This window comes from Diadema setosum, chromosome 15, assembly GCF_964275005.1.
Source record: "Diadema setosum chromosome 15, eeDiaSeto1, whole genome shotgun sequence".
In the NCBI taxonomy this organism is placed as follows: domain Eukaryota; kingdom Metazoa; phylum Echinodermata; class Echinoidea; order Diadematoida; family Diadematidae; genus Diadema; species Diadema setosum.
The window spans coordinates 24,183,043-24,207,826 of NC_092699.1; the positions used below are offsets into that span (position 1 = coordinate 24,183,043).

The window sequence follows — 24,784 nt, forward strand, 5'->3', positions numbered from 1 at the left end:
GTGTCAACAGTGCATTCTTGATTTCAATTTTATAATTCCTTCATTGTTTTACATCCTGTTTTTTTTTTTGTCCCATTCATTGCACTGAGCACGGCTTCGTAAGCTCTTCTCGTAACATTCTAACAATTAGCAAGGTAAATTTCAACATTTATGGTTTTGCTGTTGTCAACTTTCATTTAAAGCATGCCTGTCTGCTCAACGTCTTGAGCTAGTTCAAGGTGTCAACACTATAATGCACAAAGAATCATTATTCAAAGATTATCAAATATAAAAGCATTGTCTCACTTTAACTTTTTTTTTTAGCATGAATCAAGGCTTGAATTGTAATGTACGTGTATTCCGGATTACATCTTCTGTTGCCCTTTTGAGACACCATAATCAGTTCAAGGTATACAGTTCATAGTAATTGTATAGCAAGCTAATTGGTTGGCGTCTTGTCAAATGAAAATGAGGCGTGTCGCCTTTTGCACTGTTATCCTGTGGGGCTAATAAAAAGCTTGGGAAATCATCATTGAGCATCACTCATCGAACGATAAGCTTGGGAAATCATCATCGAACATCACTCATCGAACGACATTTAAAGTGACAATGAATGCCGTATACTGTCTGATTTTCATCGCCCTGGCGGGTTATGCCTCTGCCACATCGGAAGATGGTACGTAATATACGGGGAGTTCAGTATCTTCCTTTTCTACCACTGATAATAGCATTTCACGATGAATTAGTTCGCCACTAAAGTATAATTCCAGGAAGGGCGGTTTATATTTTGGGAAATGTGCTATATCGCATCACAGCTGTTCTTCATAAAATTACAGTTCAGGTTTTTAGGTTTTTTCGTTTGCAAAAAAAAAAAAGAAAACAAGAAAATAATAATAATAATAATAATAATAATAATAATAATAATAATAATAAACGTAGTAATGGACCGGCATTTTACATCTGGATCAATTGAACTTTAAAAAGATGATTGATCAAACAAACAAAAAAGAGAGGTCTGTAAACATCCAACCACGAAAAAATAGTAGATTTCATTCATTTTTTTTCAAATATCCCATATTTCACGATTATGAGTGAATAAACTATGAATATCAGATAAATACCATAGCCCTTTGCTATTCTATTGAACATGAAATTGTTCGCTCTAAAAACTTGACCAAAACAATAATTTGAAGAAATTTGGTTTGACAGTGTATCACTTTGCCAGCACATGATGGTTTGCATTCAATGCAAGGAAAAAAAAAAATTGCTCAACAGTGCATATGAATTGAAATTTTATGCTGGATTTTGTATTGTTCAATGAGATATACCACTGGTATGGGGAGATCGAAATTCGGCATACAGCATCTAAATTATGTACCTTTATGGACAAAGGCAGGTGAAACGCCAATTTCTTATTTCTTTATAGTGCCACATATGGTGGGAGAACTCTTAAAAAGACGATTTTACGTCACTTTAAAAAATCAAAAGAGTAGTGGAATTAATTCCATTAAATATACCATCAATTTATAGGAGAGGAGATGAGGCAAGTCGTGGTCGGCATCTTGTCCGCTTACAATGGAATGTTGTTAAGTAAGGCACAGCGTAATCATTTTTCAGCATAAGAATGAAAAGAGTCGAATAAATATGGGGTAGTAAACATCAAAGTTAAATGCATCTTTATTGTATCAAGCTGGAAAACGCTGAATGTTTTTGTCCTTGTGCCTTCGCACATTATAGGAGCCAGCTCTATAACTGCTTTGCCTCTGTGAAAAAATAGCAACTTTTTGGATTAGTAAATGTGAAGGCTCACAAAGAGAATGGGTGCATATAACTCGGGAATACGATGAAAACAGATCTTGCTTCGACATAAAGGTGGGAATTGAGGGAAAGGGTGATTACGACTTTTTATATAGTGATATGTTTCGGAATTGTTCATACCTTCGTATAAAACGAAAAAAAAAAGGATCTAAATTCGACATACTCAAAAGTTGTGGTATCTAGAGAGCCAGGAACAAATATTTATTCGTTCTCTTATGTATATTTTCTGAGGGTCCCATACCGTACAAGCTTTGCTTTTTTAGTGGGACCCTCCATTTCCATTCCAATCCTTGTATTATGCATATGTATATACCTTAAAAAATGAATTTATGTTGTTACTCGTGATTAAATGTATTTTGTTAATTTACGTTTTTGAAATTATTACAAATATCTTCTGTTATTACATTGTATATAATTCCCCCTGTTTATCTAATGGAAATGAAAAATAAAGTTGAAAGTTGAAAGGAAAAACAAAAACAAAAAAAGCATTTTGCGACATGTTTCCGTGCATGTGTGCAGCTAAAGAAGGGTCATGAAGTGAAATTACCATAGTCCAAGTTAAATGTGTATGTACGTGCCTTGTTACAATAAAACGACATTACTGGCATTATAGGCCTACTTGTTGGCTTGTCTCTTCTTGTGCAGCCGCGGTAGATATCAAGGAATTATTGGAGAAGCTTGGACAGCTTCTGCTAAACTCAGGTGAGCATGTATGGAAAAATAACTTCAGGTATTTTTAATGTTCCTTTTTTTTTTCTACCACAAACTTAATGAAGAATTGATAGCCTGTTTGAATTGCAAGAATGAGAAAGAGTTGATTCTTTCTAATTTCCCATGATTGTTATTCTTGTTGCTTTTTCTCTCTTTCTCTGTGTATCTCTTTCTTTCTTTCTTTCTTTCTTTCTTCTCTCTCTCTCTCCAATCTAGTTGAGAAACTGCACTCCTTGCCACGCATGTCTTTCCTGCTTATAAAGTTTGAGATGAATAGCATAATGATTATGGTAAATGAATACTTGTATGTTTGTTATTTCTTCTTCTTTTTTTTTTTACGTTGATTACGTTGCTACGAGAATATTCTGGTATTCCTCTCGATGATATCTATTTTTGTCGTCCCTTTTAGCTGAAAATCCGGACTCGTCAAAGCAGTTACGACAGCTCTTCGGATTTTCAGGTATTTCACATTTCCATTATATCCTCTCATACATACCTGTAAAGCAATCGACAAACTTGTACATTCCTCAAATGAAAATGTTTTCAGGTTAGCATGCCTGTACAGTAAAGGGGCGATTATTAACGGGCCGTTAACGATCGCCCCGTCACAGGCATGCTAACCTGGAAACATTAAACTGCACATTACTTGAATATGAGACCATTCTGAAGCAAATAATTTTCACACAACAATAGATATATAATGCTCTTAAATGAATCCCACTAGGATTGGAACAATCATCCCCCAGCATTCCCACTGATTCCCACTGATCAGGTACTAGCCATCCCCTTTAAGAGAGATGAATGAGTTATACACCATTTTAAAGCTTGTGGTCTGCATCTCTGAACGGAATCTATACCCTTAAGTGAAAATCCACGTCTGGCGACTTTTGTTGGTTTTGTGATGCAGGGTCACTGTTTCTAATGTGTGTGTGTGGGATGTGGTTGCGTTCTGTGTAAAGCGATCTGTGTTGTTACTTAGGTGTTTGTTTGTTTTTTTACTTTAATCATGTTATGAAAAGTATTTTTCTCACATGTCTCCATTGAATATTTTGTCTTCCTTTTTAGCTGAAGAACCGGATTTGTCAAAACGGTTAGCACGTTTCTTCACAGGTTCAGGTATATTACTTTCCATTATTAAGAGATGCTTGGTGGTACAAAACTTCAAAATTGCGTTAAACACATACATACTACTGAACGTTTTTGCGCTTCCTGTTTCATACGTGCGGTTCTACTCCGACGAGTGCACGTCGAAAACGTTCAGTAGTATGTATGTGTTTTCCATTATTTTCTATTATACACTGTACTTCAAAAACCATCAATAATATAGTATATTCCACCAATCAATGATAATTCTTTTTTATCCATAACAGCCAGGGAAGTGAATTCCTGACCAAATAAGATTGCTCCCTTGTTCTTACAATGACTAAACTTCAGCAACAGATAATGAAAATGAACATTACACATTAAATGATAACATATCCAAGCATGAGACTATGACATCAATAGTAAATAAACACCACTTTTCTTTGCATAGTGTTTTTTTGAGGTTCATTAAATTACAAAGATTATTTCTTTCATCTCTCTCATTAAATTTATTTGTCTTCCCTTTTACCTGAAGAACCGGACTCCTCAAAGCTGTTGCAACGTAAAATCGGAACCTCAGGTATTGAACTTTTCCACTATTTCTTTTATACCTATACATCAATCAACAGAATTTGTACACGCCACGAATGAGAGTGGTGCAATTCTTTCTTATCTCCTGTCATTTAAAAGCTGAAACTCTCTCTCCTTCTCTCCCTCTCTTTCTCTCTCGCTATTTCTTCCTTTATGCATAACAGCTGGGGAAGTGAACTCTTGGCCAGGTGAGATTTATCCCTTGTTCTTAATCTTATACATGTTGTAATGATTTTTTTTTTCACGTGTGTGGGCAAGTGCATGCGCATATGTGTAAAGTACTTTTGTAAGTTGTATTTTTTTTAAACCATTCTTTTGTTGGGTGCACACGGCTGTTAATAATGAATAGTGCCTTCAGGTTAAACATTGTTAGATTAGCCTGACTATGCATTTTTGTTCTTGAAAGTAATAAATGGTTATTAAAGAAAACCACAACCCAAAGAGCAATGTGGATTGAGTGAAAGCAGCAACAAAACTAGAACACATCAGTGAAAGTTTAAGGAAAATCGGACAATCGATGCAAAAGTTATGAATTTTTAAAGTTTGGTGTTGGAACCGCTGGATGAGGAGACTGCTAGAGGTTATGACGTCATGTGTGGACAACAATATAGATAAAATATAAAGGGTAATTTCATACAAAAAAAAAGCATTTTTCATGAAAATTACTCATTCCATCAACTTGATACTGACGTTAAGGGTAGCAATTATTTCTCCTGCTTTCTGAAAGCGGTCAGTGAAGTACTCTTTCATTATGCTGGAAAAGTTTTTTTTTTTTTTTTTTTTTTTGGGGGGGGGGGGGAGTCCCCTTATATTTTCTTTATTATTGTTGTCCACACTTGACGTCTATAGTAGTCTCCTCATCCAGCGGTTCCAACACCAAAAGTTTAAAAATTCATAACTTTTGCATCGATTGTCCGAATTTCCTCAAACTTTCACTGATGCGTTCTACTTATGTTGCTGCTTTCATTCAATCCACATTGAACTTTGGATTTTGGTTCCCTTTAAGATGATGTATAGATATTTATTGTGTGGTTTTTTTTTTAGTGGACCATACTTTTCATACTTTTCCTGTCAACCTTAAAAGAATGCAGAGATGTTCTTTATTTTTCTACTTAAGTGTACACATCATATCTTATGGGCTCTACGATGCACATTGCGTTGTTTTGTTATTGTTCAATTGATCTAACAACATAATTGTTTCATGCATGCTTTGTATTCTGTTTCACTTTTTTGTTGAATGAATAATAAACTGAATCGACTTGAATTGATAAAAAACTAAACTTTATATAAACGACCGTAATAAAGGTTTATTCAAGAATGATTGTAAAGTGATAGTACGGTTATGTATTTCTTTGCTGTTAATTTTTACGTTGATTATATTACTATGAGTATTCACTTTCAAAGCTCTAATTAAATGATTTGTTTTCACTTTAGCCGAATAACCGTACTTGTCAAAGTGGCTGGCCCTTATCTTCGGAACTTTAGATAATTCATTTTCCATTATTTCCTTTTATACTTCAAACACAATCAACAAACATGTGCATATTGAAATATTTAAATGTTGTAATTCCTTCTCATTTTCAATCAATGATATATATATATATATATATATATATATATATATATATATTGTTTCTCTCTCTTCTCTCTTTCTTCCTCCATAACAGAAGGGGAAATGAATTCTTGGCAAGGTGAAATTTCTCCCTTTTTCATATTTATGACTAAACCTAAAAAAGTAACAATCAAATGAACATTACATATTCAATGAATCTATATCCAAGCATAAAGGTATAATGATGGTCGATAGACATCTGATTGTTTGTTTCTTATCATGTTAACTATTTTACTACGAGTATTTTCTCTCATCTCTTTCGTTATTGTTGTTGTTATTATCATGATTATTGTTATTTTGCCTCTTGTTAGCTGAAGAACTGGACTCGTCAAAGCGGGTATCCCGGTGTCTTCGGAAAATCAGGAACTTCACTTTTCCATTATTTAAGTTTATACTTTTCAATTCAAAGTCACAATTTTCGACAAAATCATATGCACATCACTTTTTTTTTTTGGTAACAGAGAATAAAGAAAGTGAATGTGAAATGAAAAGCATACAATAATTCTGGAACTTTATGATAATTACACTTTGCCATGAAAACTGAAGTGATCAGAGCAAAGTAAACAATACTTAAGACTCGGAAAAGGAACCCAATGAAAACACAAAGCTTGCAAAATGTGATCCCCTCTGGGGGAGATCAATAGAAAACACAGAAAAATGGTCTTTAAAAGCAATCGACGGACTTGTGCATTCCCCAATTATTTTCATTTTTTAAACCCATTTCTTTATCCATTACAGCTGGGGAAGTAAATTCTATGTCATGAAAGGTTTTTTTTTTTTCCCCATTGCTCTTGCTATAAATGGACTCAACCTCTGAAAATAATAATCAAAACGAACGCTACATAGCCAATGATTGGGATGTTAAAGAATGATAGTAAACTGATAATGGTATATAAACATTTGTTTCTGCTTTTTCTTTTTTATAATACGTTGCTCATGTTAATACGAGTATATGTTTTAATCTCTCTCATTTATCATTTTTTATGTCATCATTTTAGCTGAAGGACCGTACTCGGCCAGATGGTTTCTCCCTACACTCGCAAAAAAAGGTATCTCACTTTTCCATTATTTTCAATCAAACTTCCAAAGCGGTTAGCAGCTATCTCCATTCCATTCATTTTTAAGCCTTTTTTTTTCATTTCTCCCTCTTTCTACCTCTCTTCATTCTTGGCCAGGTAATATTTCTCCCATGTTTTTACTTTAAAGTAACCAAACCTCAGAAATGATAATTAAACTAAAACATTTTTTAATATTCATGATTGCATATGTGGACGTGCATCACAAAACCAACAAGAAGTCGCCCAACCCGATTTCACATGAGGGCTCAAAATAGTTGAAATAGGTCAACCAAGTCAATCTTGAGTTTATATATATATATTGTGGTAGAGCATTTTTTCTTTGTAATTGTTAAAGTTTTGAATTATAAAACAAGTAGAAAATCGTGTTTTATTTATATCTTTTTTGAACATTTATTGCTTTTGTTAGTGTGATTAGGTATGACATATAGAACATTTTTAATTTTCAAAAATCCTTTCACACACTCTTAACCGTCAACTCTAATGAACTTTGGAGGGATACTGCTACTGTTCTGAAAGTAAGTAGTAACCATGAATAGAATGTGCTAGTTATAGAGTGTGCTAAATTTGAGTTTATTCTGATAATCCTTTATTGTGGTTGCTGTGGAGTTCACATTTTTTTCTTTGTCCCATTCATTGCACATGGCACAGCTGGTGAGATTAAGTACTAGAATAGACCCTAAACTTCAAATCTCATTTCTCATTACACACTTTTCCAGAGTGTGTATTTTAATTCAATGATCTAGATAGGTTAGAAATAATCAATAATTAATAATTCAATAATCTAGATAGGTCATTTTTTTTCTTGAATAATACATAGTTTTAAACCTAGAGTCTGCCCTGTCAAAGTCTACCCTTGACTAAAGATTAATGGTTGACGATTTTTTGTTGGTTTTATGATGCAGGGTCACATATTCAAGAATAATACTACATGTATAATGATTATGGTAAATAAACATTAGTTTATCTGCTGTGTATTTTCATGTTGATCATGTTACTAAGAGTATTGATGTAGATAATGCGTTTCTCCTCCCGTGTTCTTCTTATACAGTGCGTATCAAAAAAAAAAAAAAGGTAATCCAACTTTGGAGGGCTACCATTTCATACTTGTCAGCTATGGAGAGCACAATGTTTGCTGTGAGGAAAGAAGAACTCTTTCCATTGTTACATAATTATGTTGACAAATATCATGCATGACTGAGCACATGAACTTTAAAGACAATAATGACAAATTGCACTTTTTCCAAGTTTGAGTGCCACATGATGGAACAATGACTGTCTCACTGAATTGGATGGGATCTGTCAATGAAAGTGATCAAATGAAAAGGCCAAGCTGTGCGAATGCTGGTTTGTGTTTAGGGTTTTGGTATTCTCCCAACATTTTATGGTCCATAACCTTTAGCATGGCCACCTGTCCGATAACGTGATCATTCCCACTACGGCCAACCCACAAAGTCCATTTTTCTCTGTCCATATTCAACACATAGCTTGCAGCGACAAACCATGTCTTAAATATGAAGAGATAAAATGGATAATGGGCTAGCCTTTGTGGGGGTGACCAAGTTATCAACAACGGTGGCTATGTTGAAGGTTATGGACCATAAAAGGTTAGAAGAAACCCTAAAGACAAACCTGTAGTCACCTTTACTTTCAACTCTGATAATTTTTGAAAATAAAATGCTACTGCTCTGAGAGTGAGAATTAGTCATAGTTATATAGAATGTACTTATACAGTGTGTAAAATTTCATTCTAATCTGATAATTCCTTCATTGTGGTTACTGAGGATATTTACATCCTGTTTTTTGTCAAATTTGTTGCACAGATTGCACGGCTTGAGGGGGATTAAGCGCTTGAATAGACCTTCAACTTCAAATAAAGAAAGTGAATGTGAAATGAAAAGCATACAATAATTCTGGAACTTTATGATAATTACACTTTGTCATGAAAACTGAAGTGATCAGAGCAAAGTAAACAATACTTATGACTCGGAAAAGGAACCCAATGAAAACACAAAGCTTGCAAAATGTGATCCCCTCTGGGGGAGATCAATAGAAAACACAGAAAATGGTCTCTAAAAGCAATCGATGGACTTGTGCATTCCACAAATTGAGAATATTTGAATTCCTTATTCCCCAATTATTTTCATTTTTTTTAACCCATTTCTTTATCCATTACACCTGGGAAGTAAATTCTATGTCATGAAAGGTTTTTTTTTTTTTCCCCCCATTGCTCTTGCTATAAATTGACTCAACCTCTGAAAATAATAATCAAAACGAACGCTACATAGCCAATGATTGGGATGTTAAAGAATGATAGTAAACTGATAATGGTATATAAACATTTGTTTCTGCTTTTTCTTTTTTATAATACGTTGCTCATGTTCATACGAGTATATGTTTTAATCTCTCTCATTTATCATTTTTTTATGTCATCATTTTAGCTGAAGGACCGTACTCGGCCAGATGGTTTCTCCCTAAACTCGCAAAAAATGGTATATCACTTTTCCATTATTTTCAATCAAACTTCCAAAGCGGATACCGGCTATCTCCATTCCATTCATTTTTAAGCCTTTTTTTTTCATTTCTCCCTCTTTCTACCTCTCTTCATTCTTGGCCAGGTAATATTTCTCCCATGTTTTTACTTTAAAGTAACCAAACCTCAGAAATGATAATTAAAATAAAACATTTGTTAATATTCATGATTGTATCTGTGGACGTGCATCACAAAACCAACAAGAAGTCGCCCAACCCGATTTCACATGAGGGCTCAAAATAGTTGAAATAGGTCAACCAAGTCAATCTTGAGTTTATATATATATATATATATATATATATATATATATATATATATTATGTATTGTGTGCGCCATATGAGGCGACCCGATTTTTTGCTCCTTCAAAGTGTCACATTTTTTCACATTCTTGCTGGAAAATTTGGTTGTGTGACACTTTTTGGGAGCTGGGCGCCTTTGAATGTTTATAACAGATAAATGGCGCCATACAAATACTGTTTCATCATATATATATATATATATATATATATTGTGGTAGAGCATTTCTTCTTTGTAGTTTTTAAAGTTTTGAATTATAAAACAAGTGGAAAATCGTGTTTTATTTATATCTTTTTTTAACATTTATTGCTTTTGTTAGTGTAATTAGGTATGACATATAGAACATTTTTAATTTTCAAAAATCCTTTCACACACTCTTAACCGTCAACTCTAATAAACTTTGGAGGGATACTGCTACTGTTCTGAAAGTAAGTAGTAACCATGAATAGAATGTGCTAGTTATAGAGTGTGCTAAATTTGAGTTTATTCTGATAATCCTTTATTGTGGTTGCTGTGGAGTTCACATCTTTTTCTTTGTCCCATTCATTGCACAGAGCACAGCTGGTGAGATTAAGTACTAGAATAGACCCTAAACTTCAAATCTCATTTCTCATTACACACTTTTCCAGAGTGTGTATTTTCATTCAATGATCTAGATAGGTTAGAAATAATCAATAATTAATAATTCAATAATCTAAATAGGTCATTTTCTTTTTTCTTGAATAATACATAGTTTTAAGCCTAGAGTCTGCCCTTTCAAAGTCTACCCTTGACTAAAGATTAATGGTGGACGATTTTTTGTTGGTTTTATGATGCAGGATCACATATTCAAGAATAATACTTCATGTATAATGATTATGATAAATAAACATTAGTTTATATGCTGTGTATTTTCATGTTGATCATGTTACTAAGAGTATTGATGTAAATAATGCGTTTCTCCTCCCGTGTTCTTCTTATACAGTGCGTATCAAAAAAAAAAAAAAAAAAAGGTAATCCAACTTTGGAGGGCTACCATTTCATACTTGTCAGCTATGGAGAGCACAATGTTTGCTGTGAGGAAAGAAGAACTCTTTCCATTGTTACATAATTATGTTGACAAATATCATGCATGACTGAGCACATGAACTTTAAAGACAATAATGACAAATTGCACTTTTTCCAAGTTTGAGTGCCACATGATGGAACAATGAATGTCTCACTGAATTGGATGGGATCTGTCAATGAAAGTGATCAAATGAAAAGGCCAAGCTGTGCGAATGCTGGTTTGTGTTTAGGGTTTTGGTATTCTCCCAACATTTTATGGTCCATAACCTTTAGCATGGCCACCTGTCCTATAACGTGGTCATTCCCACTACGGCCAACCCACAAAGTCCATTTTTCTCTGTCCATATTCAACACATAGCTTGCAGCGACAAACCATGTCTTAAATATGAAGAGATAAAATGGATAATGGGCTAGCCTTTGTGGGAGTGACCACGTTATCAACAACGGTGGCTATGTTGAAGGTTATGGACAATAAAAAGTTAGAAGAAACCCTAAAGACAAACCTGTAGTCACCTTTACTTTCAACTCTGATAATTTTTGAAAATAAAATGCTACTGCTCTGAGAGTGAGAATTAGTCATAGTTATATAGAATGTACTTATACAGTGTGTAAAATTTCATTCTAATCTAATAATTCCTTCATTGTGGTTACTGAGGATATTTACATCCTGTTTTTTGTCAAATTTGTTGCACAGATTGCACGGCTTGAGGAGGATTAAGCGCTTGAATAGACCTTCAACTTCAAATAAAGAAAGTGAATGTGAAATGAAAAGCATACAATAATTCTGGAACTTTATGATAATTACACTTTGTCATGAAAACTGAAGTGATCAGAGCAAAGTAAACAATACTTATGACTCGGAAAAGGAACCCAATGAAAACACAACGCTTGCAAAATGTGATCCCCTCTGGGGGAGATCAATAGAAAACACAGAAAATGGTCTTTAAAAGCAATCGATGGACTTGTGCATTCCACAAATTGAGAATATTTGAATTCCTTATTCCCCAATTATTTTCATTTTTTTAACCCATTTCTTTATCCATTACACCTGGGAAGTAAATTCTATGTCATGAAAGGTTTTTTTTTTTTCCCCCATTGCTCTTGCTATAAATTGACTCAACCTCTGAAAATAATAATCAAAACGAACGCTACATAGCCAATGATTGGGATGTTAAAGAATGATAGTAAACTGATAATGGTATATAAACATTTGTTTCTGCTTTTTCTTTTTTATAATACGTTGCTCATGTTCATACGAGTATATGTTTTAATCTCTCTCATTTATCATTTTTTTATGTCATCATTTTAGCTGAAGGACCGTACTCGGCCAGATGGTTTCTCCCTAAACTCGCAAAAAATGGTATATCACTTTTCCATTATTTTCAATCAAACTTCCAAAGCGGATACCGGCTATCTCCATTCCATTCATTTTAAGCCTTTTTTTCATTTCTCCCTCTTTCTACCTCTCTTCATTCTTGGCCAGGTAATATTTCTCCCATGTTTTTACTTTAAAGTAACCAAACCTCAGAAATGATAATTAAAATAAAACATTTGTTAATATTCATGATTGTATCTGTGGACGTGCATCACAAAACCAACAAGAAGTCGCCCAACCCGATTTCACATGAGGGCTCAAAATAGTTGAAATAGGTCAACCAAGTCAATCTTGAGTTTATATATATATATATATATATATATATATATATATATATATTATGTATTGTGTGCGCCATATGAGGCGACCCGATTTTTTGCTCCTTCAAAGTGTCACATTTTTTCACATTCTTGCTGGAAAATTTGGTTGTGTGACACTTTTTGGGAGCTGGGCGCCTTTGAATGTTTATAACAGATAAATGGCGCCATACAAATACTGTTTCATCATATATATATATATATATATATATATTGTGGTAGAGCATTTCTTCTTTGTAGTTTTTAAAGTTTTGAATTATAAAACAAGTGGAAAATCGTGTTTTATTTATATCTTTTTTTAACATTTATTGCTTTTGTTAGTGTAATTAGGTATGACATATAGAACATTTTTAATTTTCAAAAATCCTTTCACACACTCTTAACCGTCAACTCTAATAAACTTTGGAGGGATACTGCTACTGTTCTGAAAGTAAGTAGTAACCATGAATAGAATGTGCTAGTTATAGAGTGTGCTAAATTTGAGTTTATTCTGATAATCCTTTATTGTGGTTGCTGTGGAGTTCACATCTTTTTCTTTGTCCCATTCATTGCACAGAGCACAGCTGGTGAGATTAAGTACTAGAATAGACCCTAAACTTCAAATCTCATTTCTCATTACACACTTTTCCAGAGTGTGTATTTTCATTCAATGATCTAGATAGGTTAGAAATAATCAATAATTAATAATTCAATAATCTAAATAGGTCATTTTCTTTTTTCTTGAATAATACATAGTTTTAAGCCTAGAGTCTGCCCTTTCAAAGTCTACCCTTGACTAAAGATTAATGGTGGACGATTTTTTGTTGGTTTTATGATGCAGGATCACATATTCAAGAATAATACTTCATGTATAATGATTATGATAAATAAACATTAGTTTATATGCTGTGTATTTTCATGTTGATCATGTTACTAAGAGTATTGATGTAAATAATGCGTTTCTCCTCCCGTGTTCTTCTTATACAGTGCGTATCAAAAAAAAAAAAAAAAAAGGTAATCCAACTTTGGAGGGCTACCATTTCATACTTGTCAGCTATGGAGAGCACAATGTTTGCTGTGAGGAAAGAAGAACTCTTTCCATTGTTACATAATTATGTTGACAAATATCATGCATGACTGAGCACATGAACTTTAAAGACAATAATGACAAATTGCACTTTTTCCAAGTTTGAGTGCCACATGATGGAACAATGAATGTCTCACTGAATTGGATGGGATCTGTCAATGAAAGTGATCAAATGAAAAGGCCAAGCTGTGCGAATGCTGGTTTGTGTTTAGGGTTTTGGTATTCTCCCAACATTTTATGGTCCATAACCTTTAGCATGGCCACCTGTCCTATAACGTGGTCATTCCCACTACGGCCAACCCACAAAGTCCATTTTTCTCTGTCCATATTCAACACATAGCTTGCAGCGACAAACCATGTCTTAAATATGAAGAGATAAAATGGATAATGGGCTAGCCTTTGTGGGAGTGACCACGTTATCAACAACGGTGGCTATGTTGAAGGTTATGGACAATAAAAAGTTAGAAGAAACCCTAAAGACAAACCTGTAGTCACCTTTACTTTCAACTCTGATAATTTTTGAAAATAAAATGCTACTGCTCTGAGAGTGAGAATTAGTCATAGTTATATAGAATGTACTTACACAGTGTGTAAAATTTCATTCTAATCTAATAATTCCTTCATTGTGGTTACTGAGGATATTTACATCCTGTTTTTTGTCAAATTTGTTGCACAGATTGCACGGCTTGAGGAGGATTAAGCGCTTGAATAGACCTTCAACTTCAAATAAAGAAAGTGAATGTGAAATGAAAAGCATACAATAATTCTGGAACTTTATGATAATTACACTTTGTCATGAAAACTGAAGTGATCAGAGCAAAGTAAACAATACTTATGACTCGGAAAAGGAACCCAATGAAAACACAACGCTTGCAAAATGTGATCCCCTCTGGGGGAGATCAATAGAAAACACAGAAAATGGTCTTTAAAAGCAATCGATGGACTTGTGCATTCCACAAATTGAGAATATTTGAATTCCTTATTCCCCAATTATTTTCATTTTTTTAACCCATTTCTTTATCCATTACACCTGGGAAGTAAATTCTATGTCATGAAAGGTTTTTTTTTTTTCCCCCATTGCTCTTGCTATAAATTGACTCAACCTCTGAAAATAATAATCAAAACGAACGCTACATAGCCAATGATTGGGATGTTAAAGAATGATAGTAAACTGATAATGGTATATAAACATTTGTTTCTGCTTTTTCTTTTTTATAATACGTTGCTCATGTTCATACGAGTATATGTTTTAATCTCTCTCATTTATCATTTTTTTATGTCATCATTTTAGCTGAAGGACCGTACTCGGCCAGATGGTTTCTCCCTAAACTCGCAAAAAATGGTATATCACTTTTCCATTATTTTCAATCAAACTTCCAAAGCGGATACCGGCTATCTCCATTCCATTCATTTTAAGCCTTTTTTTCATTTCTCCCTCTTTCTACCTCTCTTCATTCTTGGCCAGGTAATATTTCTCCCATGTTTTTACTTTAAAGTAACCAAACCTCAGAAATGATAATTAAAATAAAACATTTGTTAATATTCATGATTGTATCTGTGGACGTGCATCACAAAACCAACAAGAAGTCGCCCAACCCGATTTCACATGAGGGCTCAAAATAGTTGAAATAGGTCAACCAAGTCAATCTTGAGTTTACATATATATATATATATATATATATATATATATATATATATATTATGTATTGTGTGCGCGCCATATGAGGCGACCCGATTTTTTGCTCCTTCAAAGTGTCACATTTTTTCACATTCTTGCTGGAAAATTTGGTTGTGTGACACTTTTTGGGAGCTGGGCGCCTTTGAATGTTTATAACAGAAAAATGGCGCCATACAAATACTGTTTCATCATATATATATATATATATATATATATTGTGGTAGAGCATTTCTTCTTTGTAGTTTTTAAAGTTTTGAATTATAAAACAAGTGGAAAATCGTGTTTTATTTATATCTTTTTTTAACATTTATTGCTTTTGTTAGTGTAATTAGGTATGACATATAGAACATTTTTAATTTTCAAAAATCCTTTCACACACTCTTAACCGTCAACTCTAATAAACTTTGGAGGGATACTGCTACTGTTCTGAAAGTAAGTAGTAACCATGAATAGAATGTGCTAGTTATAGAGTGTGCTAAATTTGAGTTTATTCTGATAATCCTTTATTGTGGTTGCTGTGGAGTTCACATCTTTTTCTTTGTCCCATTCATTGCACAGAGCACAGCTGGTGAGATTAAGTACTAGAATAGACCCTAAACTTCAAATCTCATTTCTCATTACACACTTTTCCAGAGTGTGTATTTTCATTCAATGATCTAGATAGGTTAGAAATAATCAATAATTAATAATTCAATAATCTAAATAGGTCATTTTCTTTTTTCTTGAATAATACATAGTTTTAAGCCTAGAGTCTGCCCTTTCAAAGTCTACCCTTGACTAAAGATTAATGGTGGACGATTTTTTGTTGGTTTTATGATGCAGGATCACATATTCAAGAATAATACTTCATGTATAATGATTATGATAAATAAACATTAGTTTATATGCTGTGTATTTTCATGTTGATCATGTTACTAAGAGTATTGATGTAAATAATGCGTTTCTCCTCCCGTGTTCTTCTTATACAGTGCGTATCAAAAAAAAAAAAAAAAAAAAAGGTAATCCAACTTTGGAGGGCTACCATTTCATACTTGTCAGCTATGGAGAGCACAATGTTTGCTGTGAGGAAAGAAGAACTCTTTCCATTGTTACATAATTATGTTGACAAATATCATGCATGACTGAGCACATGAACTTTAAAGACAATAATGACAAATTGCACTTTTTCCAAGTTTGAGTGCCACATGATGGAACAATGAATGTCTCACTGAATTGGATGGGATCTGTCAATGAAAGTGATCAAATGAAAAGGCCAAGCTGTGCGAATGCTGGTTTGTGTTTAGGGTTTTGGTATTCTCCCAACATTTTATGGTCCATAACCTTTAGCATGGCCACCTGTCCGATAACGTGATCATTCCCACTACGGCCAACCCACAAAGTCCATTTTTCTCTGTCCATATTCAACACATAGCTTGCAGCGACAAACCATGTCTTAAATATGAAGAGATAAAATGGATAATGGGCTAGCCTTTGTGGGAGTGACCAAGTTATCAACAACGGTGGCTATGTTGAAGGTTATGGACCATAAAAGGTTAGAAGAAACCCTAAAGACAAACCTGTAGTCACCTTTACTTTCAACTCTGATAATTTTTGAAAATAAAATGCTACTGCTCTGAGAGTGAGAATTAGTCATATTTATATAGAATGTACTTATACAGTGTGTAAAATTTCATTCTAATCTGATAATTCCTTCATTGTGGTTACTGAGGATATTTACATCCTGTTTTTTGTCAAATTTGTTGCACAGATTGCACGGCTTGAGGAGGATTAAGTGCTTGAATAGACCTTCAACTTCAAATAAAGAAAGTGAATGTGAAATGAAAAGCATACAATAATTCTGGAACTTTATGATAATTACACTTTGTCATGAAAACTGAAGTGATCAGAGCAAAGTAAACAATACTTATGACTCGGAAAAGGAACCCAATGAAAACACAAAGCTTGCAAAATGTGATCCCCTCTGGGGGAGATCAATAGAAAACACAGAAAATGGTCTCTAAAAGCAATCGATGGACTTGTGCATTCCACAAATTGAGAATATTTGAATTCCTTATTCCCCAATTATTTTCATTTTTTTTAACCCATTTCTTTATCCATTACACCTGGGAAGTAAATTCTATGTCATGAAAGGTTTTTTTTTTTTTTTTCCCCCATTGCTCTTGCTATGAATTGACTCAACCTCTGAAAATAATAATCAAAACGAACGCTACATAGCCAATGATTGGGATGTTAAAGAATGATAGTAAACTGATAATGGTATATAAACATTTGTTTCTGCTTTTTCTTTTTTATAATACGTTGCTCATGTTCATACGAGTATATGTTTTAATCTCTCTCATTTATCATTTTTTTATGTCATCATTTTAGCTGAAGGACCGTACTCGGCCAGATGGTTTCTCCCTAAACTCGCAAAAAATGGTATATCACTTTTCCATTATTTTCAATCAAACTTCCAAAGCGGATACCGGCTATCTCCATTCCATTCATTTTTAAGCCTTTTTTTTTTTCATTTCTCCCTCTTTCTACCTCTCTTCATTCTTGGCCAGGTAATATTTCTCCCATGTTTTTACTTTAAAGTAACCAAACCTCAGAAATGATAATTAAAATAAAACATTTGTTAATATTCATGATTGTATCTGTGGACGTGCATCACAAAACCAACAAGAAGTCGCCCAACCCGATTTCACATGAGGGCTCAAAATAGTTGAAATAGGTCAACCAAGTCAATCTTGAGTTTATATATATATATATATATATATATATATATATATATATATTATGTATTGTGTGCGCCATATGAGGCGACCCGATTTTTTGCTCCTTCAAAGTGTCACATTTTTTCACATTCTTGCTGGAAAATTTGGTTGTGTGACACTTTTTGGGAGCTGGGCGCCTTTGAATGTTTATAACAGATAAATGGCGCCATACAAATACTGTTTCATCATATATATATATATATATATATATATATATTGTGGTAGAGCATTTCTTCTTTGTAGTTTTTAAAGTTTTGAATTATAAAACAAGTGGAAAATCGTGTTTTATTTATATCTTTTTTTAACATTTATTGCTTTTGTTAGTGTAATTAGGTATGACATATAGAACATTTTTAATTTTCAAAAATCCTTTCACACACTCTTAACCGTCAACTCTAATAAACTTTGGAGGGATACTGCTACTGTTCTGAAAGTAAGTAGTAAACATGAATAGAATGTGCTAGTTATAGAGTGTGCTAAATTTGAGTTTATTCTGATAATCCTTTATTGTGGTTGCTGTGGAGTTCACATCTTTTTCTTTGTCCCATTCATTGCACAGAGCACAGCTGGTGAGATTAAGTACTAGAATAGACCCTAAACTTCAAATCTCATTTCTCATTACACACTTTTCCAGAGTGTGTATTTTCATTCAATGATCTAGATAGGTTAGAAATAATCAATAATCAATAATTCAATAATCTAGATAGGTCATTTTTTTTTTCTTGAATAATACATAGTTTTAAGCCTAGAGTCTGCCCTTTCAAAGTCTACCCTTGACTAAAGATTAATGGTGGACGATTTTTTTGTTGGTTTTATGATGCAGGATCACATATTCAAGAATAATACTTCATGTATAATGATTATGATAAATAAACATTAGTTTATATGCTGTGTATTTTCATGTTGATCATGTTACTAAGAGTATTGATGTAAATAATGCGTTTCTCCTCCCGTGTTCTTCTTATACAGTGCGTATCAAAAGAAAAAAAAAAAGGTAATCCAACTTTGGATGGCTACCATTTCATACTTGTCAGCTATGGAGAGCACAATGTTTGCTGTGAGGAAAGAAGAACTCTTTCCATTGATACATAATTATGTTGACAAATATCATGCATGACTGAGCACATGAACTTTAGAGACAATAATGACAAATTGCACTTTTTCCAAGTTTGAGTGCCACATGATGGAACAATGAATGTCTCACTGAATTGGATGGGATCTGTCAATGAAAGTGATCAAATAAAAAGGCCAAGCTGTGCGAATGCTGGTTTGTGTTTAGGGTTTTGGTTTAAGGCTTCTCCCAACATTTTATGGTCCATAACCTTTAGCACGGCCACCTGTCCGATAACGTGGTCATTCCCACTAAGGCCAACCCACAAAGTCCATTTTTCTCTGTCCATATTCACCACATAGCTTGCAGCGACAAACCATGTCTCAAATATGAAGAGATAAGATGGATAATGGGCTAGCCTTTGTGGGAGTGACGAAGTTATCAAAAACGGTGGCTATGTTGAAGGTTATGGACCATAAAAGGTTAGAAGAAACCCTAAAGACAAACCTGTAGTCACCTTTACTTTCAACTCTGATAATTTTTGAAAATAAAATGCTACTGCTCTGAGAGTGAGAATTAGTCATAAAGTTATAAAGAATGTACTTATACAGTGTGTAAAATTTCATTCTAATCTGATAATTCCTTCATTGTGGTTACTGAGGATATTTACATCCTGTTTTTTGTCAAATTTGTTGCACAGAGCACGGCTTGAGGGGGATTAAGCGCTTGAATAGACCTTCAACTTCAAAGCCCCTTTTCTCAGTAAACACTCCACGAGAGTGTGTTAAACTTTTTCTGTATTATAGGTAGGAAACTCCATTATGTATTGAGTTACACATCATTTTAATGCATAGGGTCTGTTCTCTTATATAGAATCTGCCCTCAACTAAAAATTCATCCGTGACGACTTTTTGGTGGTTTTGTGATGCAGGGTCACATATGGTTGTACCATATACTCAGTGTTATAATAAACCGATTACGTTAAAAAAAAAAATGCTCTCCGTACGCCCATATTTGTTCAAATGACTCATTCAAATCTTTAAAGCACAGGGTCTGTTCTCGTATATAGAGTCTGCTCTTAAAGAGGATGTATCATTCATAAGTAAGCCCCTTACGTATATCTTCAACATTTCACTTAGAACAGGCCAAATACAATACCAAAGGAGTGGAAGAGGTGCAGGGTGACACCAATTTATTAAAGTGGGAGCAAAACGAATGTTAGTAATTACAGTAATTTCTGCACTCTCAGATGTAATGAAAGTATACTTGAAAAAAAAAAATTGTTCATAGTAGGTTGTACGCCTAAGTTGAAAACAATAATCTATTAAGCGACTGGCAGTCTGGCTTTCGACCAATATATTCCACACACACTGCATTAATTGATCTGAATATTTGTTTTCCTAAGAAATATTGATGACGGCTACCTGACCGGTGCAATGTTCCTTGACTTTAAACGCAGCTTTGACTCAGTAAGGGGTATTTGCTTGATAAACTGTCAAAGTATGGTTTCTGTGAGAGAGCGCTCTCATGGTTCATAATTTATTTTACCGAGAGAGAATCAGGTGTATCATGTCGGATTTTAAGTCTGTTCAAACAAGTGTACCACAGGGGTCACTTCTGGGACCGTTGTTGTTTTCCGTTTTCATCAGTGACATGTATACCAAAGTTTGTCTGTTGCGGACGACAGAGCCGTGTTTGTCCGCTCGAAGAATGGCAATGTTATCTCAGAGCTGCTGCAAATAGAAATGAGAAAACTCTGCGAGTGGTTGAACAAAAATGCCCTTTCGCTGAATACAAAGAAAACAAAAATCATGTTAATAGGTTTGAAAGGAAAACAAAGGACATGTCACTTGCAGTGCAGCACGGAAACGAACCCATTGAGCAAGTGAACGATTTTAAGTACCTTGGTGTGATAATAGACGGCCACTTGAAATGGGCCAAGCACATTGCCCACACCGTGTAGAAAATTTCTAGGATGATCTGTTACCTTTCAGGGACAAAGGGTTATTATACTATGGTATGATTTTACCCCACCTCGACAACTGTAATGCTGTGTGGGGAAATGCAGCCAGTTGTTACAAAACAAGGTTACAGAAGCTCCAGAACAGATTCGCTCAATTAATACTCAATGCAATTTTTTTTTTTTTTTTTTTTTGGGGGGGGGGGACCTCACACAAGATAATGCTTTAGAGACTAGACTGGCAATCAGTGACCCAATCCAGAATCCAGTACCAATATTGTCTTTTTGTATACAAAATTTTTAATGGACTGACCCCAACGTACTTACAACCTTTAATAATAAAGCGAAATTTCTTCTTTTTTTTTAAACTAGATAATGTATCGGATGTATGCAACTAACTATCCTCTTAATATAAATCTCCCCAGAACTGAATATTATTTTTAAAAAAATCCTTTTATTATCTTGGATCTAAAATTTGGAACATTTTACCTGATTTCATTCGAAACGCTAATAACTCATTTAAACGGCATTGAAAAATGCTTTAATAGCTTGATTGATTGATTGACTTTAGATATTCACAGGCATGGGTGTGCTTGTTTGTTTGTGTGTGTGTGTGTGTGCATTCTTTTCCTTTTTTTTATCTTTCCCGGTCTTGATTTTATTTACTCTTGTTTGATTGTTTGTTTCAATGGCTTGTGTACAACCGTTTGTCGTGTATGCACTTTTGATTTATTTTGTATAATTTTGTGTATGTTTTTTCCTCTTTGTTACCATGCCTGTAAGTTTGTGTTTTTTATTCAAATTGTATCTTGTGCTTAATTGCTCAAATGGGAATGCTCTAATATTCCCTCAATTTCCATCTTTTTAATCGTGTTATTTCCCAACCTTTTATGCATATTAAACGGGAATCTATGCTTTGACCATATCGGTTCTCACTTTTTGCTTCCTTGCTTTGATAAATAACGATTAAGACTTGTGAACCTAATGGATATAGAAATCAGATGTCCTTATACTGGGAGTATTATTGCAAATATTTTTGATAAATATTCTTCTTCTTTTTTTGGTGTCAGAGATCACTACTCGAACCACCAGAAAGCTGTTGTTTTAAGGAACCACAAACATTTTCATTTTTGTCACATTTTTTAAAATATAATTTGAATATAATTGCTAACTGGCTAAGATATAACATATCCCCCTTTTCCCTCATTTAAAGACTTTCTATATTTCATCCATATCGGTCGGGGGAACTGACGTTTGCCTACCTTTGATTCGCCCTCATTTCCCTTCTTTTTCATGTTTGTAAGTTGTTATTGTTGTTGTTCTTGTTCTTGTTTTTTATTGTCGCTGTTTTTTCTTTCTTTCTCTATTTGAGCAGGTGAACTACATGGCCAGACATCACTCTCTTCTTTGTTTTTATTTGGAAACTATCTTTAGGCTTACTTATTTACTTTATTGATAGTATACTGTAAAATGTCAACAACTTTTGAGAGTTTTCTATAACCCGAGACTTTTCTTTCCTTAATTTTCTTTTTTTCCTTCATTTTACCCATGTTAGCTGCGGGACAATACTCCTCGAAGAGAAATGGAGATGTTGATTACGAAAAGCGTCCAGCCGTTTTGTATGAATGATCGGTCACCTGCGTACGGATGTCCATCAGCCACTTCGGAAATCGAATAAAGGGAAACAAAAGTCCTCTCATATTCTTTTCCAACATGCCTTCCAAATGTTTAAGGCTACGTTTGATTCTCTCTATTTTTTTTTATTTTTTTTTTTAGGTTTTTGTAATTATGACATGTGTTCTTATATGGGGCATGCACTAAACATTGCTTAAAGGGAAGATAAACCCCAAGAACAATGTGGATTGAGTGAAAGCAGCAACATTAGTAGAACACATCAGTGAAAGTTTGAAGAAAATCGGACAATCGAAAAGTTATGAATTTTTGAAGTTTTTGTGCAGTCACCGCTGAATGAGAAGACTACAGCAGTGTATGATGTCACATGCGTACAACAATATAAGGAAAATATAAAGAGAATTTCACAAAATTTCATCTTTTGAAAAAAGTACACATTCCCTTGACTCATTACTGACATATGTTATGGGTAATATTATTCCCATTGCCTTTAGAAAGAGGCAAGTCAAGTGCTCTTTTATTGTACGAAAAAAGTGAAAATATGTTGAATTTTCTTTACATTTTCTTTATACTGTTGTACTCGTATGACATCACGAGCCTTAGTAGTCTCCTCATCCAGCGGTTCCAACACAAAAGTTTTAAAAATTCATAACTTTTGCATCGATTGTCCGATTTTTCTCAAACTTTCACTGATGTGTTCTACTAATGTTGCTGCTTTCACTCAATCCACATTGCTCTTTGGGTTTACCTTCCCTTTAACGTTTTTCATTCTCTGCTTTATTTTATCAATATTCATCCATGTATATTAAGATTATCAATTCACTTTTTAATTAATCCTAAGTAACGGGTAAGATTTGGGGTTTTTTCAGCTATTTTATCATTGGAACTTGGTGTCTGTACTGTTACTTTGCATATAAAAACAGCCAATGTATCATGACTCTTCAAATGAAAGAAAGATAGCAATTTTTTTTTTTTTTTTTTTTTTTACACGTAGTATATCATATCATAAAGCATGATAACAAATTACAAATACGGGCAAACTGTCGCTCACATGAATAAATGTGTTGCTGTTGTTGTTGTTGTTTAGGGAAAAGAACGTCAGTATAGGATAGATTGACAAAAAAAAAATCCCAAATACTCAATAATTACTGTGTATGCACACAAATCTTGTATAAGGCTCACCCCAAGTCAGCGCAGAGGAATAGCGGCACAGCATGTCACATCGCATTTATTTTGCTTGTATTTCATCTTGTCCTTTTGACTTTCATCCCTGACAAGTTTAAGACACAAGATTGACATACTAACTTACGCGCATATTTCACTTTAGACGCTGGGCTTTCATAGTTATAATAGTGAACGAAAATTTTTGTACGCTATCAATCATCTTTGCCACATTTTCACAAGTATAGCCAGAAGGTCATTTCATGCATTGTAGTGGATTTTGCTAGATTGGAAATACGATATGAGATATTAAATCAGTGACTCTCATTGTTTGCGCATTCATACTGTATATAGAATATAAGCGGCGCAACGAGTTCTTCAGATTGGGATTACGTAATATATTTGGCAACGACTACGTAGATTTTGCTAAATGCGTTTATTAAGACCCTGAAAAATAGGTAGATGTTAAAATACCTGCTTTGAAGTTTAATTACCTAAAATAGTCATCCTGATCTAAATATTCTCATTAATAAACAAACCAGAGAGTTTGATTATGATTGTGGTTATTACTTCTTCTTCTTTTTTTTTTGAGAAAAGCACTTTCCTCTTGTCTATATTTTGTTATGGGAGGGCTGATCTTACGATACGTAACATTTACAATAGCTCACGTATTTCTGTCTTTTCCCATGCTTGTATGTACTCCTACACCTAGATTACACTATATTGCAGAATATAAAAAGTCGAACTGTTAGAAGAGAGAGAAAAAAACAACAACAAATGTATTCAACATTTCATGTAAATCGCCAGAGAATAAAGTTCCGCAACTTATTCACAATGTCATTTTTCCGGATTCCTCCTCGTGACATTTTGCTTGAGTGAAAGAATATATGCGTTCGATATTCTGCTGCTCATATGTCATCAATCTGACCAAGGAGGTTTTATACATGTGTAGGAGTTCCAACTGGCTGTAATTATTCAAACAGTTGTCAGATTTCTATTGATGTACAAAAGAATTCCACAGGTGCACTTGTGCCTTTGAT

At 33.9% G+C, this 24,784-nt stretch overlaps 1 protein-coding gene across 3 annotated transcripts; it reads left to right on the forward strand.

The window, feature by feature from the left end:
* The first annotated feature begins 434 nt into the window (after nucleotides 1-434).
* Nucleotides 435-22,755, forward strand: LOC140238981 (uncharacterized). 3 transcript variants are annotated; one of them, XM_072318878.1, is made up of 11 exons: nucleotides 435-655; nucleotides 2,443-2,499; nucleotides 2,918-2,968; nucleotides 3,574-3,624; nucleotides 4,127-4,171; nucleotides 4,347-4,370; nucleotides 5,850-5,873; nucleotides 6,793-6,843; nucleotides 14,798-14,848; nucleotides 18,910-18,934; nucleotides 22,507-22,755. In XM_072318878.1, the coding sequence occupies exons 1-11, from the start codon at nucleotides 589-591 to the stop codon at nucleotides 22,544-22,546; spliced, it is 486 nt and encodes a 161-aa protein (XP_072174979.1). In that variant the 5' UTR covers nucleotides 435-588; the 3' UTR covers nucleotides 22,547-22,755. The 3 variants fall into 3 exon arrangements, with proteins under 3 accessions (XP_072174979.1, XP_072174978.1, XP_072174980.1); XM_072318877.1 differs by lacking the exon at nucleotides 14,798-14,848 and adding an exon at nucleotides 17,552-17,602; XM_072318879.1 differs by lacking the exons at nucleotides 4,127-4,171; nucleotides 14,798-14,848 and adding an exon at nucleotides 17,552-17,602.
* Nucleotides 22,756-24,784: the final 2,029 nt, after the last annotated feature.

Coding starts and splice junctions, on each gene's coding strand:
- LOC140238981 (XM_072318878.1), top strand. CDS start 589: ATGAATGCCGTATACTGTCTGATTTTCATCGCCCTGGCGGGTTATGCC. Junction 5,874..6,792: donor GGAAATGAATTCTTGGCAAG/GTGAAATTTCTC, acceptor TCATCATTTTAG/CTGAAGGACCGTACTCGGCC. Junction 18,935..22,506: donor ATCAAAAGAAAAAAAAAAAG/GTAATCCAACTT, acceptor TACCCATGTTAG/CTGCGGGACAATACTCCTCG.